The sequence below is a fragment of the Vulpes vulpes genome, chromosome 3, assembly GCF_048418805.1.
Source record: "Vulpes vulpes isolate BD-2025 chromosome 3, VulVul3, whole genome shotgun sequence".
NCBI lineage: Eukaryota > Metazoa > Chordata > Mammalia > Carnivora > Canidae > Vulpes > Vulpes vulpes.
The window spans coordinates 70772476-70793855 of NC_132782.1; the positions used below are offsets into that span (position 1 = coordinate 70772476).

General features: G+C 44.7%; 1 protein-coding gene across 17 annotated transcripts in view; it reads right to left on the reverse strand.

The window, feature by feature from the left end:
* CTNND2 (catenin delta 2) overlaps positions 1–21380 on the reverse strand; it is a 923063-nt gene that overhangs the window by 385171 nt on the left and 516512 nt on the right. For all 17 annotated transcript variants that reach the window (XM_072752714.1, XM_072752715.1, XM_072752713.1 and 14 more), the window contains one exon: positions 11831–12395. In XM_072752714.1, the coding sequence (XP_072608815.1) occupies positions 11831–12395 (565 nt within the window). The remainder of the gene's footprint in view (positions 1–11830; positions 12396–21380) is intronic.

A 21380-nucleotide genomic window follows, 5' to 3' on the forward strand; every position in this document is an offset into this window, starting at 1 on the left:
TCTGCTTCATATCAAAATCAGTTCTTTGGCAGTTCACAGTGCCACAATAAATACATAAAGACCCATTTGGGATTAGCATTTAGAGATTTTGGATATTTCACATTAGTTATTCCACAAGAAATGTGAAATTATATACATATGTATATATACATACGTGTATGTATATATACATATGTAAGTGTATAGTAATTTTTGTCATAGTTATAATACATATAATAAGCAAAAACTGTATGTATTATAACATATATGAAGTAAATATATGACAAATTTTTTAAAAACTACAAAATGCCTTTGGTTAGATACAGCGGCAGGAGGGATTTTGATGCAGCCTTGGTTGTAAATTGACTGCATTTTGAGAGATTTTAAGTTATTAGCTATTTAAGGTTATTTGTACATCTACTAAAATAGCTGGCCCACACATAATCCCTGTTGCTTAGATAAAAAGAAAATAAATATTTAAAGGCATCATACTTAAGGTAGAGATCTCAGTTAACAGGCCCCCTTGAGCCAACGCTCACGTGGAAAGTAAGTGGCAAGCACAGATGCCTGTCTGCTCAGATTAATTACCCCTATGGCCTAAAAAGAGCAATCAGTGCAAACAGACCCAGGAATATTGTACCTCAGGTGCCCTGTTGACGTTAAGTTGGGTGGCGCAGAGCCTGAAGAGCAGGAGAGACCCACAGCCTGGTGGGACAGAGACCCATGGCCAGGTGTCCCCAGGGCTGCATGCAGGGACCTGGTGCGGAGGACAGAGTCGGGCGGCCGAGGCCCGGGCAGCGCCATGGCACACGGTGCATCTGCTGTGTGGCTTCCACACCTAATTGCCGTGTGTGTCTCCATCTGTGTCCTCGCCCTCCGTCGTTTCCTTCCCTTATGTCATGTTAGGTGTAAGAGCAGTTTCCAGGTAGACTGTGTCCACCTGCCACCGGCTGACCTCCAGCACCGAGGAGCAGGACGGATTCTCAGTGTTGGGGACCAGCAAAACACCTGGCTGCACATTACCTGGGCTATTTCTCAAAGAGGGAAAAGGGACTTGCCTGCGACTTGGTTCATTTGGGGGGAAAAGGCAGGACTGGTCCCATTTGTACCCACTTCCCTTCACACTTCTTGTACACCCTCACCCTGCTTCCAATCTCTAATATCTCAAATAGTCGTGCACAGGCTTCTGGGATCCTGAACCCCAAGTGAAAAGAAGCTTGCAGGGTCTTCCAGAGATTTTATGCTTCCAAAAAATGTCTCGTGACCCCCCCCCCCTTTTATTCCTTAAAGTGGGATAAAAAAATCCTTACTCAGGAAAATGGTCACTAGCTCCCCAGTGTCTCCCAAGTGTCATACCTCCTCTGAGTGAATTCAGGAGAGCAGACGCTGGACTATGTGCAACCAGTACACCCTCAGTGCCCCCAGCTTGACCGTAAAGCCACTAGGACTCACAGCACTGGGGGACGGCTAATTCATAACTAATGTGGAAGCTGACCCTCCCAAGCTGTACGTGTCTTCTCCGATCAGCACCTGTCACAGCTGTGTTTTGTTAAACCCAACCTCAGAGGCTGCCTCCACCAAGAATTGTTTCCTGATCTTCCCATCTGGATGTGCCTCCCCTTTGGGATGCTCCAGCCCTTGGTCCTCTCTCATAGCTCATATCACAACTATGTAGTATTATAAGCTCCTTCACAACTAATGGCACTCCCACCCTCCTTCCAGTCAAACAAGACCCCTGGGGTTATCATTTCCATCTTATTTACACCTGACATTCCAGAAAAGCATGGTTGGATGCCATGATTCTCCACAGTAACTGCAGTTAAAATTTACTGAGCCTTTCGAGCGTGGGCATGCTGATAAACAGTTGATAGGAAGGATCTCAGTCTCATATGGTCTTTGTAATGACTTGTACAATTGTCACAGTATTATTATCCCCACTATAGGATACACAACCTCAGAGAAGGTCCATTTTGTTCCCCAAATGGGCCAAGCATGATTTCACCTCAGAACCCTTGCACTGGCTATTTCCTCTGCCCGGGCCCATGTTCCCCAGATATGCACATACTTCCTACCTCCTTGCTTCAAGGGTTTGCTCAAGACACCCTATCATGGGGAGCTTCCCGGTTGCCCCACCTTCTGACATCCCTACTTCCCTTACTCTTTCTCCCTATGGCTCTTCTTACTATAGAATAACCTACCCGCATTAGCCCATACCTCCAAGAGGACAGGGGCCTGGGCCTGTCTTGTTTACAGGTGTGTATCTACCACCTAGAGGAAGACCTGCACAAAACAGATACTCAGTAAATCCTTGTTGAATTAAACTTGACCATCTAAGGTAATTGAGCAAGTATCTGATAGAACCAAGCTAGTAACTGATGCACCCACATCTGGCCTCAACCATGCTCTTATCCACTGCCTTTTGTATTTGTGAACTCAAAGCAATGCAGGAATAATTCTTTTTTCTTCATCTGCAGTTAAACTCACTATTCTTACTCATTCTTTTACTTGTTCATCCCTTAAATATTATAATTAGCCAGAGTCTATAATTAGCCAGACTTAGGCCAACATTCACTACTGTCAACATTTATGTGTTGGGTCCCACCTTTCCTTGTTTGCTAGCTTACTGCCCAGTCATCTTCCCCCCTGCCCCGAGACTTCTCTGCACCATCCTACCGGTTGGTATACACAGTTCCTGGGTACCATGTTTTCCTCCTGTTTTATGCCCTTACCCGGGATGCATCTGCCAAGTGCTGTAACTTTCTAGGAAAGGGGGCATAGGAAATCAATTTTGTCAGTACCAGCAAGACTGACTTGCTATCTGACTCTGCCTTTATATGGATAATTTGACTAGGTATAGATTTGAGGTAAATAAGAACTCTCCCCAGAACTTTGTGAGCACACCACCTGATTGTTGTTTACTCCCCAGGATTGCTACTGCAAGTCAGGTGGCATCTGTTTTATTTCTCTCCAGTGGTCTGAGAGTCTTTTATGTTGGTGCTTTGAAATTTCATGATGCAGAATGTGGAAATGTCCTATTCCGGGCATGGAGGCATTTCCTTTAAAGGTACAGGTCCCTCAGGTCTGAGGAATTGTGCCGTATTGCTTCTTTGGTCTTGCTTCCCCTCCATTCCCTTTCTGGGGCTCCAATAATGTGTTAGATCTCTTGGGTGTGTCTTGTATGCATTATTATTGCATTATTCTCAGAGTTTCTATCTCCTTCCCTATACGGCTATCTTCTGAGTATTTCCCAGTCATTCTATCAGATTTTTTATATGGGTAGTGATATTTTTACAGCCTATAAAGATTTTCTTGTTCTTTGATCCTCTCATGTATCACCCACTTCTTATTTAATAAACACAAGATCTTCTTAAATCCTTTTCAATACTGATCCTAAAGTTTTTCCTTGTTTCCTTTAATCTCTTTTATTCTGTAAATTATGTTTTTTTCTGAGATACAGTTCATTTTTCTATTTTCTTTCATGACACTAATTCTCCCCAATTCCTCAGTAATCCCTACTAATTTATCATATTTGAGAAAGAAAAACCTGGCAGTAGTTTCTCCTAATACAACATAAATGGAAGTATTTTCCACTAAATGTCCCTGAGTTAGACTTTATGATGGGGAGGGTGGGGCCTATGGGCTGGCATTCTTCTTGAGCATGAGAGGGTGAAGGGCAGCCCACCCCCCCTTCCAGCGTACCACCCACATGCCTGTGTGATATAAACTTTGTCTAGGTCACCAGCAGGCAAACCTGAGTCTACCTTTCCCTGTTTGTTCGGGAACAACTTTCTCAGTTTCTTCAGGAGACCACTCCTGTTCTTCACCCTGGAGTAAGCACTGGCTACGGGGTCGCCATCTTGATAGGAAGGAGGGTAAGGAGTGGGAGGAAGAAGTTGACTTAACGTGTGTCAAGCACCAACTTCCCATGAAGCTTCTATCATTAGCCTCATGTCTCTCCCTAAACCCTAGCTCAATTCTGACAATTGAGCGGGTCCAAGAATTCACTGAAGACAGCCAGTCCACCTCCACCATGCCGACAGAGCAGATTGTTGGGAGAAACTTCTACATTTTAATTGCTCATCACTCCTATCTATTTCGCTTTCTAGAAGATTTATGGCTTGCTTTTGATGAGACTCACCCGCTGGCCTCTGTGTTCTCGTCTCTTTTATGGCTTACCCATTGTAATTCTGTACTTTATTCTTCCAAGGCTCTGGACAGAGGGAGGCAAATGCATGGACAGAGTATGCCATCTTGAATCACTGTCTAAGATACGTTTTCATTTTTTAATTTACATTTTCCCGGTTCAGTTAAAGCATGATCAAAATCATGTAAGTGTAAGTGATATTGGAAAAGCTTTGATAGATTTCTACATAAGTTGCCACTTTACTACAAAGGTACAAAAAAGAACCGTTTGGCCCATTTTAACTAGCAAGGTCGCCGTGTGGTAGGAAGGCCAGGGGAGGTATTAGTTTCTGTGGATCAGCAAAAAAGACACCAGCTAGGTCTTCGGGGCCACTTAACATCCCAAACTCTTAGTTCCAGATCCAGCCACCAACTTACTGTAATGGGATGTTAAAATGATTGTCTCCCTGATGCAAGTTTGGTGTGGACATAAAGTGGACAGAATCAGGTATGAGTCTGAGAGCGACTTCACGAAGGATGTCTGATCATCACTTCTGTGCGTCCTGAACTCTGGGAAGAGAGAGGCAGCAGGCAACAGGTTCAGAGGAGGTCTGCTGAAGAGAATTAGTCCCCACCCTCTCGGAGGGCAAGCCTGGAGACAGTGGGCTTCCATGCGGCCACCTGGATGTGAGGTCCCTGCCTATGAAGTGAGGTTCCAGAACGCTGGAGGCCAAACAGCTGACAGAACGATCACTTTGCTGGTGGAAGCGGGAGGAGGTCAATGTGCGGGGATTGGACATTGGGGTGCAGGATGCCAGACGCAGCACACGGGAGAGACTGTATTTATTATGTGCTGATCTATAAAATAGCCTGGACTGGGCGCCTGAGCTCTGAGAGCAAGAACTTCTGAGGAAGAACTGGCCCGAGGGCCACAGCCAGCAGGGAATGCAGTGGACTTCTGCAGCTGGGGACGAGGCCCCCAGGGAGAAAAATCCACCTTCACCGCCTTTGAAAGGAGATTAAAGTGTTTCTTGATATCACAGGCTGATCGCATTCTAATTAATAAATCTAAACTAGAAATTTTTATTTTACTGAAGGGGGAGCAGAAGGTTCACAAAAACTGAGTGTTTGTCCACGGGGCAGGGAGGGATCGCCTCTGGGAAATGCAATTGAAAGGAGCAGTGGCAGCCAGATATCCTGTTGCATAGACCTCCCAAGTGGCAGGTGTTAAACAAACTGGCTCATTACTTGAGTAGAGTTCATGTTTCCTTTGAGAACCTGACAATGGAGACTGGAAAGCATTTATCTGGTATTTAGGTGGGGTTTCTTTCTTTCTTATAACAAGTGTGCCTGGGAGCATTAGCGCAAAGAATGGAATTGAAATCGCCAAATATGCGGAATTTGGGATTTATAGCATGTGACACATTCCAAATACTGAGTTGTAGGTCCACTTGGCAGAGGTAAAAGATGGACATGCCTTGACCAAATTCTTGTCCATATTAGCCAATTTTGATTATAATCACTGGTTAAGAATCTGCATTTAATTCATTTCATTTTTACCTCAAAATAAGCTTCTGATGTTTGATTGAACTTTAATACATATTTACAACTCAGATTTCTACTTTTAATAGGATTAATTTTGCTCTGAAGTAGGAAATGAAAGGATCATGCTGTTTTTATTACAGAAGTGAAGAAAAAATAGGTATAGGTGAAGTCATATTCAGTAGGATATTGACACATTTTTGAGATATTTTTGCTTGCTTCAAACTCACCAACTACTTAAATAAGTTAAAAATTGGCACTGTAGGGATGCTTGGGTGGCTCAGCGGTTGAGATCCCAGAGTCCCAGGATCGCGTCTCACATTGGGCTCTTTGCGTGGAGCCTGCTTCTCCCTCTGCCTGTGTCTCTGCCTCTATCTCTGTATTTCTCGTGAATAAATAACTAAAATCTTTTTAAAAATTGGCACTGTATTTCTACATTCTTGGTGTTTTTCTTCAGTAAGAAAAAATATATGGACTTATCCTTATATCATGTATATTTAAGAGTAAAGAGAAGTGGGACTCAAAGCGATCTGGGTTCAAATCACATCCCTGTCACTTCCAGCCAAGTAACTCTGGGCAAGGAACTTCTCATGGAGAAGCCTCAGTTTCCAGATCTGTAGAATGTGGCAAAAATCACACCTACCTCCCTAAGCTGCTGGAAACTACACGCGATACAATTTGCAAAGTGTCTGGCACAATGCCTGGCATGTAGCAAATGCTTTACATTGCAGTATGGGGCTTTTTAAAACATAATTTTATTCATCATGCACAAAATGAATAAATTTAACTTTTAAACTACAAAAAGAAATAAGCAACCTATCTGTCAAGAGAATAATGTAGGATCTAGTTATGCCGTTCATTTAGCTTTCTTCGTCTATCATTTGTAAGTGATAATTTTTCAACAGTCACATTGCAAACTAAGTGTGTGTGTATGGGGGGCTGGGGGGATGGGAGCAGGGATTCCAGTGCCTTCCCAGGTGTTTCCCTGCTTGTTTTTTCTGGTCAATGTATCCTCTGCTCAGTCCCCAGAATGGAGTCTTTAAAGTGCAAATCAGATCATGTGGGCTGTCTGCTAGGGAAGTTACAGGCCCCTTATTACTCATCTCCCACTCTCCCCACCTCTACCATCCATGTCTGGCGCAGGAAACCAAGAACTGCTGGCAGTCTCTACCCATCACACTCCCCACCTTGTCTGCTCTTGGACTTGATTCCAGCTACCATTCTTCACAGTTCCATCTATGCCCCTTAGCTCTGGGGCTACCATCAAGGAAGCATCCATGGTACACATGACACTACCGTGGGATGCCCCTGCAGGATGTTCCCATGGAACCAAAATCTACCTTGTCCCAGCATGGGAACTGAAATGGTCCATTCATCTATCTGGTCCAAATCCGGGTCTCTTGAGGGCAAAGATGACCTCTCACTCACCTCTGTATGTCCAACATAGAACCCACCATGTTTTCAGATTCAAAAGTTCTGCTTTGGGGACCCCTGGGTGGCTCAGCAGTTGAGCGTCTGCCCTCATCTCATGGCGTGACCCCAGGGTCCTGGGATCGAGTCTCACCTCGGGCTTCCCTCAGGGAGCCTGCTTCTCCCTCTGCCTATGTCCCTGCCTCTCTCTGTGTCTCTCATGACTAAATAAAATAAAATCTTAAAAAAAAAAGTTAAAAAAAAAAAAGATCTGCGGGATCCCTGGGTGGCTCAGCAGTTTAGCACCTGCCTTCAGCCCAGGGCCTGATCCTGGAGACCCAGGATGGAGTCCCACATCAGGCTCCACTTACGGTGCCTGCTTCTCCCTCTGCCTGTGTCTCTGCCTCTCTCTCTCTCTGTCTCTGTGTCTCTCGTGGATAAATAAATAAAATCTTTTTTTTAAAAAAAATCTGCTTTGCGTCTGAGGCAAGAACGAATGACTTCTTCCTTACACACCAAGTTAGCATGGTGGTATCATTAAATAAAATGAATGGACTTTTCCTGGGCCAGGAAATGTGCTCATACTTTATATACATTATCTTATTTATGTCTAAATTACACAAATAGATACATACCATTGTGACACCCCCCCCCCCCCCGGGTGAGAGAGCCATTTCAAGAAGTGTGTAATGTACCTAACATTAGGGACCTTGGACAAGGCAGAGCTGGATTTCCACTCGGGCACTGTTTTATGAGATCCTGAGGAGGAGGAGGGGGATGTAGAAAGAAAACATTCTAAGTGATCTTTGGATCCTGAGGACATAACACCTGAGAAATCACACTTTCCTACGTTGAATCTGAATCTGGTGTTTTCCCAGAGAGCTGGAACTCTGAGATTTCTGGCCACACTTCATAAAGTTTGGCCACTGGGAAGATCTAGTAGAAAATGTGGAAAAAAATCAGCTTACTACAGCTGATGGCTCGAAATCCTCAGACAGAACTTTCAATCTCTGGAAGTGATTGAGCAATAAAAACTGCTTGGAAACATCCTGTACATTTTTTGTTTCCAGTTTTCCTCCTCCCCTTGTTCCATGGACCAATCCCTGCCTTCAGTAGGATTTCCCCACCATTCTTCACTCAATCGGTTTCACCAATGTCATCAGTGGAACATGCCTTGTCTTCTTAATTGCATTAGACACAGTATATTAACCTTCAACCTTGAGACATGCTCTTCTTCTGGCTTCTAAGAAATGACATTGACTTACACTTCTGGTTATCCCTTTTTCTGCATCTTCTCAGCTCCCAGACCTGTACATCTGTGGAGCAATCGGCACACAATCCTTGGGACCTCTTCTCTCTACCCTTACTTCCCAGGCGATCTCTTCTAGATTCGTGGTCTTAAATATCATCTACCGGCTTTGATCTCTAGCCTGGGCTACCCCCTGAACTCCAACCCTTGGATTCAACTAAGTTCATGTGCATTTTGATTCTGTTAGACAGATACCACAAGTTCAAAACCAAGATCTTAATATTTACTAGCACGGCCTCAAATCCACCCAGAGTCCTCTGCCGCTGGCCCTACCTCAGTCGATGGGGACTCTGTTCTTTTGGGTGTTGGGTCTCCCTGAGTCTTCTGTCTTCCACCGACACCACATAGTCTGTGAGCCAATCTGCGCAGCTCTACCATGTATCTGCATTCAGAATTACACTACTTTTCATAACCTCCATGGCTACCATCCTAGCCCAAGCCATGATCCTTTCTTGTTTAGATTACTGCAATAACCTCCTGACTGGCATTGTGGCTCCTGCTCTTGATCCCAATGCATTCTTCCACCAATAGTCAGAGAGACCCTGTTACAAACAAGGTCAACTTATGTCACTCCTCGGTTCAAATCCTCAATGGCTCCCGTGGATTTGGCACAGCCAACCATCTTAAGTCCTCATCAAGACTTACACTCTCTCTTTCACCCCCATCTGGCTGCTCGTGTCTTTTCTTTGCCCCCCTTCTCTGTGATCCACCCTTGCTATTCTACAACATACCAGACATACCCCCCACTTACCAGCCTTGGAACTTGCTACTCTTTCTGTTTCAGAACATGGTTCCCCACATTTTAATAGGGCCATCTCCCTTACATCCTTCAGGACTGACTCAAAAGTCACCTTCTAATTAGAGCTTTCCCTGGCCACTCTACCAAACTATTTATCCTGCTGATTTTCTGTCTTCTCCATTTGAAATGAGGCTAGGGATTTTGGTTGATATTGATCACTGCTCTATTGCCAGGGTCTAAATCATTTCGGGAACATAAGAGGTGCTTAATAATTAGTGAATGAATTAACTCATTCAATAGTGAAATTCACTCCTTCTCCCATATTTGTACTTCGTCATTACCAGTGACAAATCTCAAAAATCACAACCCTGAAAATCCAAAAGCTATTTTTCAGTCTTGACTTTAATTGTGCTTTCAATTAGCAAACCAGGTGGCTCCAAACTTTACGACGCCTGGAATGATATCAAGCACACAGATTAGATATGGGAGGGGGGTCCCAAAGCTCCAATATTCCTGATCTCTTGCAAATGTTAGAGTCTGTCCCCCTACCTTTTCCGGGACATAGCTTTCTAATTTCTAAATGGGGAATATGATCTTATGCTGCTCAAGTATTTATGTAGAGTTATAGAGTAATTTTAAACTCAAAAAACACCAGCAGCAATTTACATGAGAAAATCTTTAAATGAATATTTAAAAGCATGCATTTTAAACAAAATAATTCAAACATTAAAAGTGTTCATTGAGCTCTAAAATTAAGACTCATCAATGGCACACAGATTTTTTTTTTCCTACCAGGTAGCATGATGAAATATGGTCAGAAAATCTGAAAAAAAAATATGGAAATGCACAGGCAAGAAGAGACGGCACATTGTGTCCACACAATGTGTCCACATTGTGTCCACATTGGAATTGTGTGGACTTCAGGGAAGTGCTCAGTACGTCCCTACCCTCAAACACACACACACACACTCCACACCAAATCCTCAGAAACACTCATTCCAGATTTTACTGAGAGTAAGCGATTTTCGCAACATATTTACTTTTAAAACCTCTTCCTAAATTCAGTAACATAAAGAGGACTGAGGCTTTCCTTCTGCCCCATTCACACTCCCCAAAGTCTCCAGCAGACCTGTATTCATTCCCCGTTTTCTCCAAGATGATTAAGTGGAAGAAGCACCTGTTTGGGATATATAATCAGGAGGAGAAAGAACTGGAAGTTAAGCTCTTGGTTTCTCTCCCCAGGTTTGCACAGGAAACCAAAGGGCTGTTAGCAAGCCACAGGGCTCTCTGGGACTCAGGCTCCTCCCCCTGGCGGCTGAGGAGGGCAAAGAGGGAGGCTTTTAGTCCCCTGCAAGCTGGGTAGCTGGTTCCCCACTCCTTGACTGATTTAGTAACTTGTTTGACAAATGTATAAGACAAAGTTTCCAAACTTATATACACAAAGTTTCCATACGGGTCTCCTAGCCACCTCTGCCATCCATCCGGACTGCTAATCCTGAGTCCTTACTTTATAGATATGTTGGTGCCGCCACTGGGTTGGCATTAATGATCATCTACCTCCAAAATTCTCTTACAGAGCGTGAGAGAGAATATTTTCATTTGGGTAAACACAGCTAGCATAATTTGCGGGCAGCAGAATTCCAGCCTGCGTCCTGTTATACCAGGCCAATCCACACTGGCAATTACTGCGCTGAATTAAAGAAGCCCTTGGACACCTGCCTCTTGTATGCAACAAGTTCCTTTTTAAAAAAAAAAAAAAAATCCTATTTATCTTCACAGTCATCTATTTATGTCAAGAAAGGAAACATATGAGCACAGCATCTGTTACTAGAGTGACACAATTACCAAATACTTTCATAAGAGGGAAAAAAATCAACAATAACTCCCGTTCTTTGTCAGGTGCTTTAGGAGACAAAACATTAGTCTTTCAATCACAGTGTCTTGTTTAAGCTGAACAGATGGCGCTACCAGCAGAGAATCACCAGCTCAGCCTGGTCTTTGATGGGCATAAGGACCACAGGAATGTCACCTCCTCTGAACTGGCAGAGATAAGCAGGTTTCTTATCACAGATTCAGGCCAGCCCACCCCCTCTGTCCCTGTGATAAGCAGGTAGCAAATTCAAGGGACTTCATTACTAGTCACTTCCCCCCATTGTCAGACTATGTCAATACAACGACCTAGGTATGGGGCAGTCCTTTACTTTTCCCAGTAACTAAATTCAGACAAAATATGTAAAGACTTGAATAAATTAGAGCCATAACAAAGTGGTAATGATCCAAGGCAGTGAATCGTTGTTTACTTTTTCACTACTATGGAAATCTACGTAAACTGAATGATGGCCGCTTTGGGCAAATCTCACATTTTTCTACAGGGAAATGTAGGTAACTATAGGTGATCGCCCAGATTTTGCGTTTTTTATTTGCTTTGCTCGTTTTCTGGATATCATCAACAGGTCTGTGTGGTTCTCTATGGGATTTGACTTCATTCAGGGATGGCTTAGCCTTCAGATCTGGGGGGCAGAGGGAGGGAGAGGGGAACCGAGACAGAGGCTCAGGCTGGTGGGGGAGCCAGCGAGACCCGAGTGAGGGGCCGCGTCGCCTCCCGTGAAGCACGGGCACGGCTGCGTTTGGACACCGCGGGCCAGGGACGCCCGGCCGCCCCCACCCTGCGGACCCCCGGCGGGTGCGCTCGGGTGCGCTCGGGCGGCGCCCCCGCGGCGGGCCGTTACCTGCCAGGCTGCCCGGCCTCTGGAGCGTGGCCGTGGCGTACAGCTCCTGCGAGTGCTTGCTGTACTGCTCGGACGCGTGCACCAGGCGCTTGGTGGGCGACAGGGTGGCGTACGTGCCGATGGTGGAGCTCAGCTGGTGGATGGGCGACGAGGAGATGGTGGACTGCACGGTGGGGGGCGAGGTCACGCGGATCGGGGACAGGCCGGCCGAGGACACGACGATGTTGATGGGCGAGCTGGTGCTGTAGGACTTGGCCAGGCGGCTGGGCGACTGCTTGGGCGAGGAGCCGCGCGGCGCGGCGTAGGCGGCGCCCTCGGGGGCCGAGCCGCCGCGCTGCAGCTTGGTGGGCGAGCCCCCCTGCGGGGCGGCCAGCGGGGAGCCCCCGCGCGGCGGCGCGGGCAGCGTGGAGCTGGAGTAGTAGAGCGCGGCGGCGGCGGCGGCGGGCGGCGCGTCGGGCAGGTGGAAGGCGCTGCCCAGGCTGGGCGCGAACGGCTCCCGCGGCGGCGGCGGCGGCGGCGGCGCGGGCTCGGGGCCCGCCAGGTGCGCCGCGCGGCTCGAGGTGCCCTGTGCGCGGGAGAGGAGAGAACACGCGCGCTTAGCCAGCGGGCAGCCCGCGCCCCGCCCCTCCGCCCTCCGCGCGGCCCGGCCCGGCCCGGCCCGGCCCCGGGCGCCCCCGGCCTTCGCGGGCGGGGGCCTGCTGCGACCGCAGGGACCCGCAGGCGGAGGGGCGGGGCGAGGGGGTCACGTCTGGCGAGGGGGACAGCGTCGTGCTTCCAGGCCTAGGACGTCTCTGGACAGCAGAGGCACCGCACCAGTCACCTGCGGACCCGCGGAAGGCCGCCCGACGGGCGGGCCATCAGCATCTGCGCGGATGCAGTCACGATCCGCTCGTCCTCTGGGAAGTCAAGGCACCAGGGCCCCCACCTCCACCCCCACGGTCATCTCACTGGACACAGGCTCTACCTCCAAAATTGGTTAAGTCGCATACTTATCTGGAGAACATCGACAATAAGCATACTTCTCAGAGTTTATTCTGTTGCTACTGTCGTATTGAGTCTTCTTTTTTGGGCCCGGGGAAGTGAAAAGGAGGGAAAAATATGAAGTCAAAATAAATAACCCTTGATCTTTCAGTATTAAAAAAAAAAAAAAAAGCGCTTCTAGAGGAGTCAGAGCAATTGCAAATGAAAGACTAAAAAAGCCTCCCTTTTCTAGATTTTAACCCTGGGCCACAAATCTTTCAGCATCTCTCTCTCTCTCTCTCTCTCTCTCTCTCTCTGGCTTTGAAGAGCCCCCTGCAGCTGTGTCTTCAAATTGAAAGCCAGTTGCCTCTCATTTATTTACAAGAACACAAAAGACAACAAGGGCTGGGGTGGAGCTGGAGAGACAGTTGGAGGGGAAAGCACTCTCCTTGAATCTTGTCCAGAGACAAATTTGCATGCGAATGAAAACACTACATTGTCAACCACTTCTGGGCAGGAGATCTGGGATCTTCCAGGCTTTCCCGGGGGAGCAGAAAGGTTTTTGAGAGCAGCCTGGTGTGAAAAGGAGGTAGGACTGTGCACAGGGAAAGAAACTGGGAAAGAAGGTTTTGAAATTAGGGGTGAGAACTGAGTGGGAAGGAGGAAGTGGGTAAGATGCAGGGAAGGGGGAGAGAGACGGAACAGATGCCATCCATTAAAAGTTTCAATGCTGCCTCTCCACCCGCTTTGGAATGGCAACTGGCAAATAGCAGCCTGGGCACCTCCATCCACACACACATCACATCCCAAATGTTATCTGGAGGTCAGGTTCATGGGAAGATTCGAGGGAGTTAATGCGGCAAAATCAAAATCCTCTATAAGGGCAGTGGATGAGAGGGGACAAATGGTTTGTCAAAAGGCACTGTGTACGTCTCTGCGTGCACGCACTTATATGCGGTGTATGTATTTTACATATTTGTGTATATTCTGTTTCAGTCCACTGACATGCTCTCCTTGAGCAAACTCTAGTCAGGATCCTCTGAACTCTCTTCTCCAATAGCCCCTGGTTCTGGGAGCTTCTGTGTTCATCTCTGTGTTGCCCAGACTTAGCAACATCCCGTGCAGTCAGTGTAGCCAGAAGGCCCCAGGCTCCATGGCGGATGGCCCTGCATGTGGGACCCGGTGCCTCATGCCCCGGTAGCTGCCAGGTGCCTTCTCAGCATGGGGTGGGGGGACAGTCAGAGTCCCCTTCCGCCTGATGTTTCCTCCTATCAATTTTCTGCCCACTGACTCCACCCTGTAAATCCTACTTTTCCTCATTGAAGTAAGGATAGGACCTAGTTCATTACCACGATCTCTTTTCCCCTACTAAAGGAGGGATTTTTTTTTTCCTGAATAAAATCTATATTTACCACTTTAATGTCCAGCCCTAGTTCTCCTTTAACACTATGGAGCAATTCTTTTGAATGTAATGGTAAGAGTGAAAGTGAAATGTAAACACCACACCTTTGTTCAGTAAGGGGTCTCCAGCCACTAGAACAAGGCCTGATTCCTAGTAGAGATACCGTGGATATTTGCAGAATAAAGGAATAGTTAATAGAGCTGGTCCCAAGTCCTTGGCATTGGCAATGGGGACAGGGGTGGGGGGGATGTGTGGAGGATGGTGGAGAAGCTCTGCAGAACTGGTGTGCTCATCCTGAGCCCCGAGATAGATTCTGGCATCATCCAGAGTCATAAGGGTGCTGCTTGCTTCCAGTTTTGCTTCCATCCCAGCAGAAGGTCTGAGCATGAAATGTATAGGCTGGGCTCTCGAACCTGACTGCAGGTTAACCTTCAGCGGAGGAGCTTTTTAAAAAATCTATGTATGCATGCTATACTCTAGCCATTCACGTGATCTCTGGAGGTGGGACTCAAGCATCAGGCTTTTTAGGAAGCTCTCCAGATGATTCCAGTGTGCATCCAAATAGAAGAGCAACTTCTCCCTAAAGCAGTGGTTTTCCAAGTGTGGTCCCTGCCCACTATCAGCATCAGCCCACCCTTATGGAATCAGAAATTCTGGGACAGGGGTCCAGGGAGCTGTTTTAACAGGGTTTTGCGTGTGTGTGTGTGTTTTAAAGATTTTTAAAATCGGGATCCCTGGGTGGCGCAGCGGTTGGGCGCCTGCCTTTGGCCCAGGGCGCGATCCTGGAGACCCGGGATCGAATCCCACGTCAGGCTCCCGGTGCATGGAGCCTGCTTCTCCCTCTGCCTGTGTCTCTGCCTCTCTCTCTCTCTCTCTCTCTCTGTGTGACTATCATAAATAAATAAATAAATAAATAAATAAATAAATAAATAAAAATTTTAAAAAAAGTAAAAAAAAAATAAAAAATAAAGATTTTTAAAATTTAGTTTTGAGAGACCCAGAGAGAGGCAGAGACATAGGCAGAGGGACAAGCAGGCTCCCTGTGGGGAGCCTGTTGCAGGACTGGATCCCAGGACCCTGGGATCATGACCCAAGCCAAAGGCAGACACTCAACACCTGAGCCACCCAGGCACCCCTGTTTTAACAGGTTCTAAAGGTGATTATGGTGCTCACTAGTTTACAAGCCACTGATCTAGAAGAGATTCTGATTCAGGGGTCTGGAGTGAGCCTGAGAGCCCACATTTCTAACAATCTCCCAGGGAAGGCGGATGCCTCTGATAGGAGAACCACCGCTAAAGCTGTAGACGGAGACCTTCTTCCTTCACTTGTTTTCTGAAGATCTCCTGGGGCCTAAGCTACATTCCACTGTGCAGAACCCAGCTGACAAGTAGCAGAAAAGCCTACAACAGAAATTTTCTCTAAACTTTTCCCACAGGAGCATAAGGAGGAGAAAGAACCACAGAGGCTCTTCAGAGAGTCCCCTGCATTGGAACAAAGCCTTTGGAACAGATACTTTGTGCTATGTCTTGGATATATAACATTCAGAATAACCCTATGTGACATTAACGATGCCATTACCAAGTTGCATAATTTTTAATAAAACGAATACTCAAGTATACTGATATAAATTAAAATAACACTACGTAGAACTCTAGGATTTAAACACTAGAATGATGCAGGAACTAGGAAAACCCTGATCACGCTTTGCACACATTTGATTTCCCTCAATCTGTTGGAACGTCTAGTCTCAGGAGCGCCAATTGCTAAATATTATTGTCTCAAAAGATTCCTTAAACGGCCCCTAAATCTGTGGATGTTTTGAGAACTTCCATAATAGCTCCAGATATTTTGATAGGCTATAGCAGCCAATTAAAAAAGTTTTTTAAATATTGTAGGATCTTGGTGAAGTTTTTGTCACTTTTTTACACGAAAAAAATTAAAACATAAAAGATATTTATATGCTCTTTAGGATTAGTATTGTTCATGTCGGAAATGTTCTGCCCAATATGGTTGCCACTAGACACAGAAGCCTACTGGGTACTTAACATCAGATTTTAACACATATTTAATTTTAATTAATTTGAACTTAAATAGGCAAATGTAACTGGTGGCCTACCTTACTGGACTTTTATATCAGCCCCTCTGCAGTTTACAATAAATAACCTGGGGGTGTTAGGCTCCATCTGGATGGCTGTGGAAATAATAAGGGCCCAAGAACGGTTCTTTGGTTACACAGAGAATTCTGTTTCTTCAGCATCAATTGGACAAAAGCAGTAGTCTTTTGGGAGCTTGTTTCCACTCTTGTGGTTATGTTTTGTCTCATTACGTAATTTTATTTAGCAACTCTTAGCCAGTTAAGGATACAAAATCCGTGCCTCAGACCCAAGTTTGTTACTACCCAAGTCACTGTGTTAAAAATAAGTAGATTTTTAACACGCATAATATGTCACCCACTTAACTGTCATAGGAGCTCAATTTTACCTTAAAAGTATATTAACACCATAGGGATGCCAGGTGGCTCAGCAGTTGAGCAGCTACCTTTGTTTGGCCCCGGGCGTGATCCTGGTCCAGGGATCCAGTCCCTCACTGGGCTCCCTGCAGGGAGCCTGCTTCTGTTTATGTCTCTGCCTCTCTCCCCGTGTCTCTCATGAATAAATAAATAAAATATTTTTTTAAGTATATTAACACTATGCTACTAGACATCCAATTTTATTTTATTTTATTTTTTTAAGATTTTATTTATTTATTCATGAGAAACACACAGAGAGAGAGAGAGAGAGAGAGAGAGACAGAGGGAGAAGCAGGCTCCATGCAGGGAGCCCAATGTGGGACTCCATCCCGGGGTCTCCAGGATCAGGCCCTGGGCTGAAGGCAGTGCTAAACCACTGAGCCACCCGGGCTGCCCTAGACATCCAATTTTAAAGGTAGAGTTCCAAAACTTCACTTAAAAAAAAAATCCCAAAAAAGTAACATCAACAAAAACCTCATGACTATTAAACCTTCTCCTCTAAGGATATTTGCAAATGCATTAAAAATTGAAGTAATCTTTTTATTGATGATGAGACCCTTAAAATGATATAAAAATGTCTATATACTTAGAGCAGATTGTTCCCCAATACTATATTGGGTCATAGTATGAGCTTTTGAGAAGGACAATTTCTGTTGGTGTCTCCATTCTCGGTTCTTTGGAACAGACCAACCCAGAGGGCTACTTTATTTGCTTTTCCTACCCCTCCAAAATAAGAGACACACCTATGTGACATTAACAGGGAACTAGAACATTGTCAAATAGACACTCTGGTTAAATAGTTTCCAATGGGCTGAGTTTGGTGTACACTAAATGTCTTTCCTTTCTTGCTTCCCATTATGGAAAATCATCAAGAGAAAAGTGAAACATTACTTCCAGTTCCAATGGATACTTTATGAACATTCTATCTCATGTAAAAAAAATGTAGATATTTTTAAAAAATGAGACATAAACAAAACACATAACTTATCAAAGCTCTTATAAATTAGGTATTTCATCTGCATAATAGTTATAAGTTTTGGATGGGACAGATTTAGAATCACTATAGTAATTTGTATATTGTATGCTTGCATGAGTTTGTGTATATATATATATATATATATATATATATATGTGTGTGTGTGTGTGTGTGTGTGTACATTGAAGCCTCTTGCGTAATTGTGGAGTGCTTTTCATACCTATTTGATGAAACTGTTTAAAGGGGAGAATATAAGGGCCCCTAGGTGGCTCAGTGGTTGAGCATCTGCCTTCAGCTCAGGGTGTGATCCCGGGTCCTCGGATCAAGTCCCGCATTAGGCTCCCTGCATGGAGCCTGCTTCTCTCTCTACCTATGTCTCTGCCTCTCTCTGCGTGTCTCTCTTGAGTAAATAAATAAATAAATAAATAAATAAATAAATAAATAAAATCTTTAAAAAAAAAAGGAGAGGAGAATGTATTTTCAAAATCTAGTACAAAGAATATTAAAATGGGAGTTTAGGTAATATATACATTATTCCCAATACTCATTAACCAACAGTATTCAAGATCCATGCATTAATGCATTCTCTAACTCAATAAATCATTAACTAGCAATTGTTATATTTCATGTACAAATGAGGAGTGTGTTCTTGAAGGCCTCTCTGCAATCCTTTTAGGTGAAATATTTTACCTTGACATTATTCTGGAGATCTATCATTATTTGTACAGAATAATACCAGGCTAACAATTATGACTTGTTCTTTTCTAGAAGTTTGAGCGCCTGAAAATATGGTGTTCTTGGACTAGAACGTGGCATTGGCCTAAACATGGAGCAGAGTTGCTTTCTCATCCCTTCACATTTTATCTTCTGTAAAGGGAGTAGAAATGGGCCTGGGAGGTGACATGGGGAAACAAATTCTCCATACTCAGACCTATTTAATCCTCATTCTTCGGAGATTGGGCAGTGCCAAAAAACCACAACAAAACCCTGCTATGCTGCAGCCAGTTAACAAAAGACTTGACAGCCGGGCTGTCTAAGGAATCTTGACTTCAAATCATGAGTAAGCTGTGTCATTGTGGTAAACACCACATTTTATAAAGAGGTCCATGATTTATGGGCAGTCCTCGTGAAGATGCCAAGTTTCCTGGAATTGTCAGCAAGGTCCCTAACTCTGGGTCAGGAGGAGTATTTGCCCAGAATGCTGGGCAGCCGGGCTGACACTGTCAGGAATGGGCAGTTGAACTCCCTGTGGAGTCCCAGAGGGAGCCTGATGACTTGGGATCAGCTGTCCATTCCCCTACCAGCCGTATCCATCACTGTCATTTTCCCGGAATTACCATCAGTCTGCTGAGCCTAATAATTCATGACGCAGATATTCCTGGTTGTGGTGGCTAAGGAGGTCCTGGGCAAAAACAATGTTGTGAGAGGCAGAGCTGAAGGAGCCTTTCAGAGGAAGGCAGAGGCAAAAGGCCAGTGGGAGAGAACCCACACAGAGAGACGATATTGACTGGATGAGGAGGGGGTGCATGGCTGTTCAAGAGAATGCAAATAAGAAAACAAAAGCAATGACTGAAGAATATTTGTCTGATGAGTTAAGAGGTCAGAATAGTCTTTAAATGCTAAAAAAAATCCCCAAAACCAAAACAACAGAACAGGGCTTGAAGATGACATCTTTGATTAAATACGTTTCTAAACCAGAACAATCTGGTATTAGCAACATGCTGTTGATTAAAACATCTGAGAACATGCGGAACTTTCCTAGAGCAACTCTGTACACTCAGGTAGATAAAGCCATTTACCCCCGCGACTTGGAAAAGAAAAGATACCATGACTTCCAGTAATGCCAACAGTCTCATTTAGGTATAGTACAAAATGTTCCTTTCATACAACACAATTAAAAAGAATCTATATTCCCAAATAAGTTCTGTGCCCTTGAACTTATTCATTGGGATGAATTACACTCACTGGAATCCTACTATCCTTGCTCCCCCAATTTTGGTTATCTTCTCTCTTGAAATTAACTTTAGAAGAAATGCCACTCTTCCCAAATAATTTCCAAGGTAGAAAATCCTAGTGCCGTGAGAAAGGTCTGATTTTGGAAATAACCAAGTAAAATCATCGAGAGCCTTGTCTAGCAATTCCCCTGGGGAGCACTGGTTCTGGTAACAACAAACACGAAACATAAAGAGACCACTTCTGTTCACACTGTCCCTGGAGTCATCACTGCTGGATTTACCTGGTGGTGGTGACCTTGCATGGACAGTGACAGCTAGTGCCCAGAACAAAGTAAACGTCATTGGAAAATCAAGGAATTTGGAAGGAATTCCTTCTTCAGAAGAGAACAATTTAGTGAAAAGGGCCATAAGAGCTATAATCTTTGAGATAAAAATGGAGACCACTCTCATTGCTTTCTCTTTGCATCAGGGTCCCACAATTCAAGAGAGAGGGTGCAAGAGAGCAGGTGCTCTTGCAAACCTTTCATCCTTGTCACTGCAGTGAGAAGGAGGAGCTTGTGGATCTATTTTCCCAGGGTTTCCCAGACACTAGTACAAACCAGGTGGTGCAGATTTTTGCATCCTGGGTGATGATTTTTCCTATCCTCTGTCCTCCCTATACTAAAGGTATGATTAGGGTCATTATCCATAAGTATTCAGAAAAGTATTTCATATGGCCATTAAAAGGATCTACCAAAAATAAATAAATAAATAAAAATAAAAGGCTCTACCAATGGAGGGGTGCCTGGGTGGCTCAGACACTTGAGTGTCCGTCCGACTCTTGATTTTGGACTGGGTCATGATCTTGGGACTCTGAGACAGAGCTCTGCCTTGGAGTCCTCACTCAATAAAGAGTCTGCTTGAGATTCTCTCCCTCCCTCCCCCTCTGCCCCTCCACACACCCAAGTGCCCACCAAATAAATACATCTTTTTAAAACAGCCTCTACCAATGGAAAAAAAAATAATGACATGGCTTATATGAATTTATCTTAAAGAATATATAAGGAGGGATTTCTGGATGGCAACATTTTCTAAAGAACTAATAATCTTGGCAAAAATATAGAACAAAAACCTTTTATTTCAGCAAGAGGTTCATTCAGTATTTACTTTAAGAAGTCAAATATTTGCTTAGAGGAGGAAATGCTCTAGTACAACACATACATACTCGTTGTAATCCCTGCAACGAGAGATGTTTCAATTACTGAAGCCAGATTAAATATAGTTATGCTGGAAACAGAAAATGGATAAGAAAGATTTTAAAGCAGAATAATGAGAAAGGATTTCCAATAGGTGGTCATTGGAAAACTATCTTAGAAACAAATGAATTCCCCGTTTCCCACAAACATGCCAAAGAAAGTATACAAAATGGCGTGATTTATCCTCTAAATGCTACATACAGCATTATCCTGCACTAAATACATCCCTGTGATTTTGTGTTTTCCACGTCCATTGGTGACTTTTCTCTCCCTAAGTATTACCAAACAACAACTTTGCTCATAATTAAGCAAACGGGAGTGATGGCATATGCACCTATGACCCTTTTCATTCAACGGTCAGTACATAGGTGTTTATTGGGGATTTACTCCACCTTTGCACCGTGTGGGTCTCTGTCCACCGAATCACCATCCATGGAGCTCTCCATCCCCCTGACCTCACATTTACCTGACGTAAGAGTGCACCAATAAGCAACACTCCATATTCAACAAACA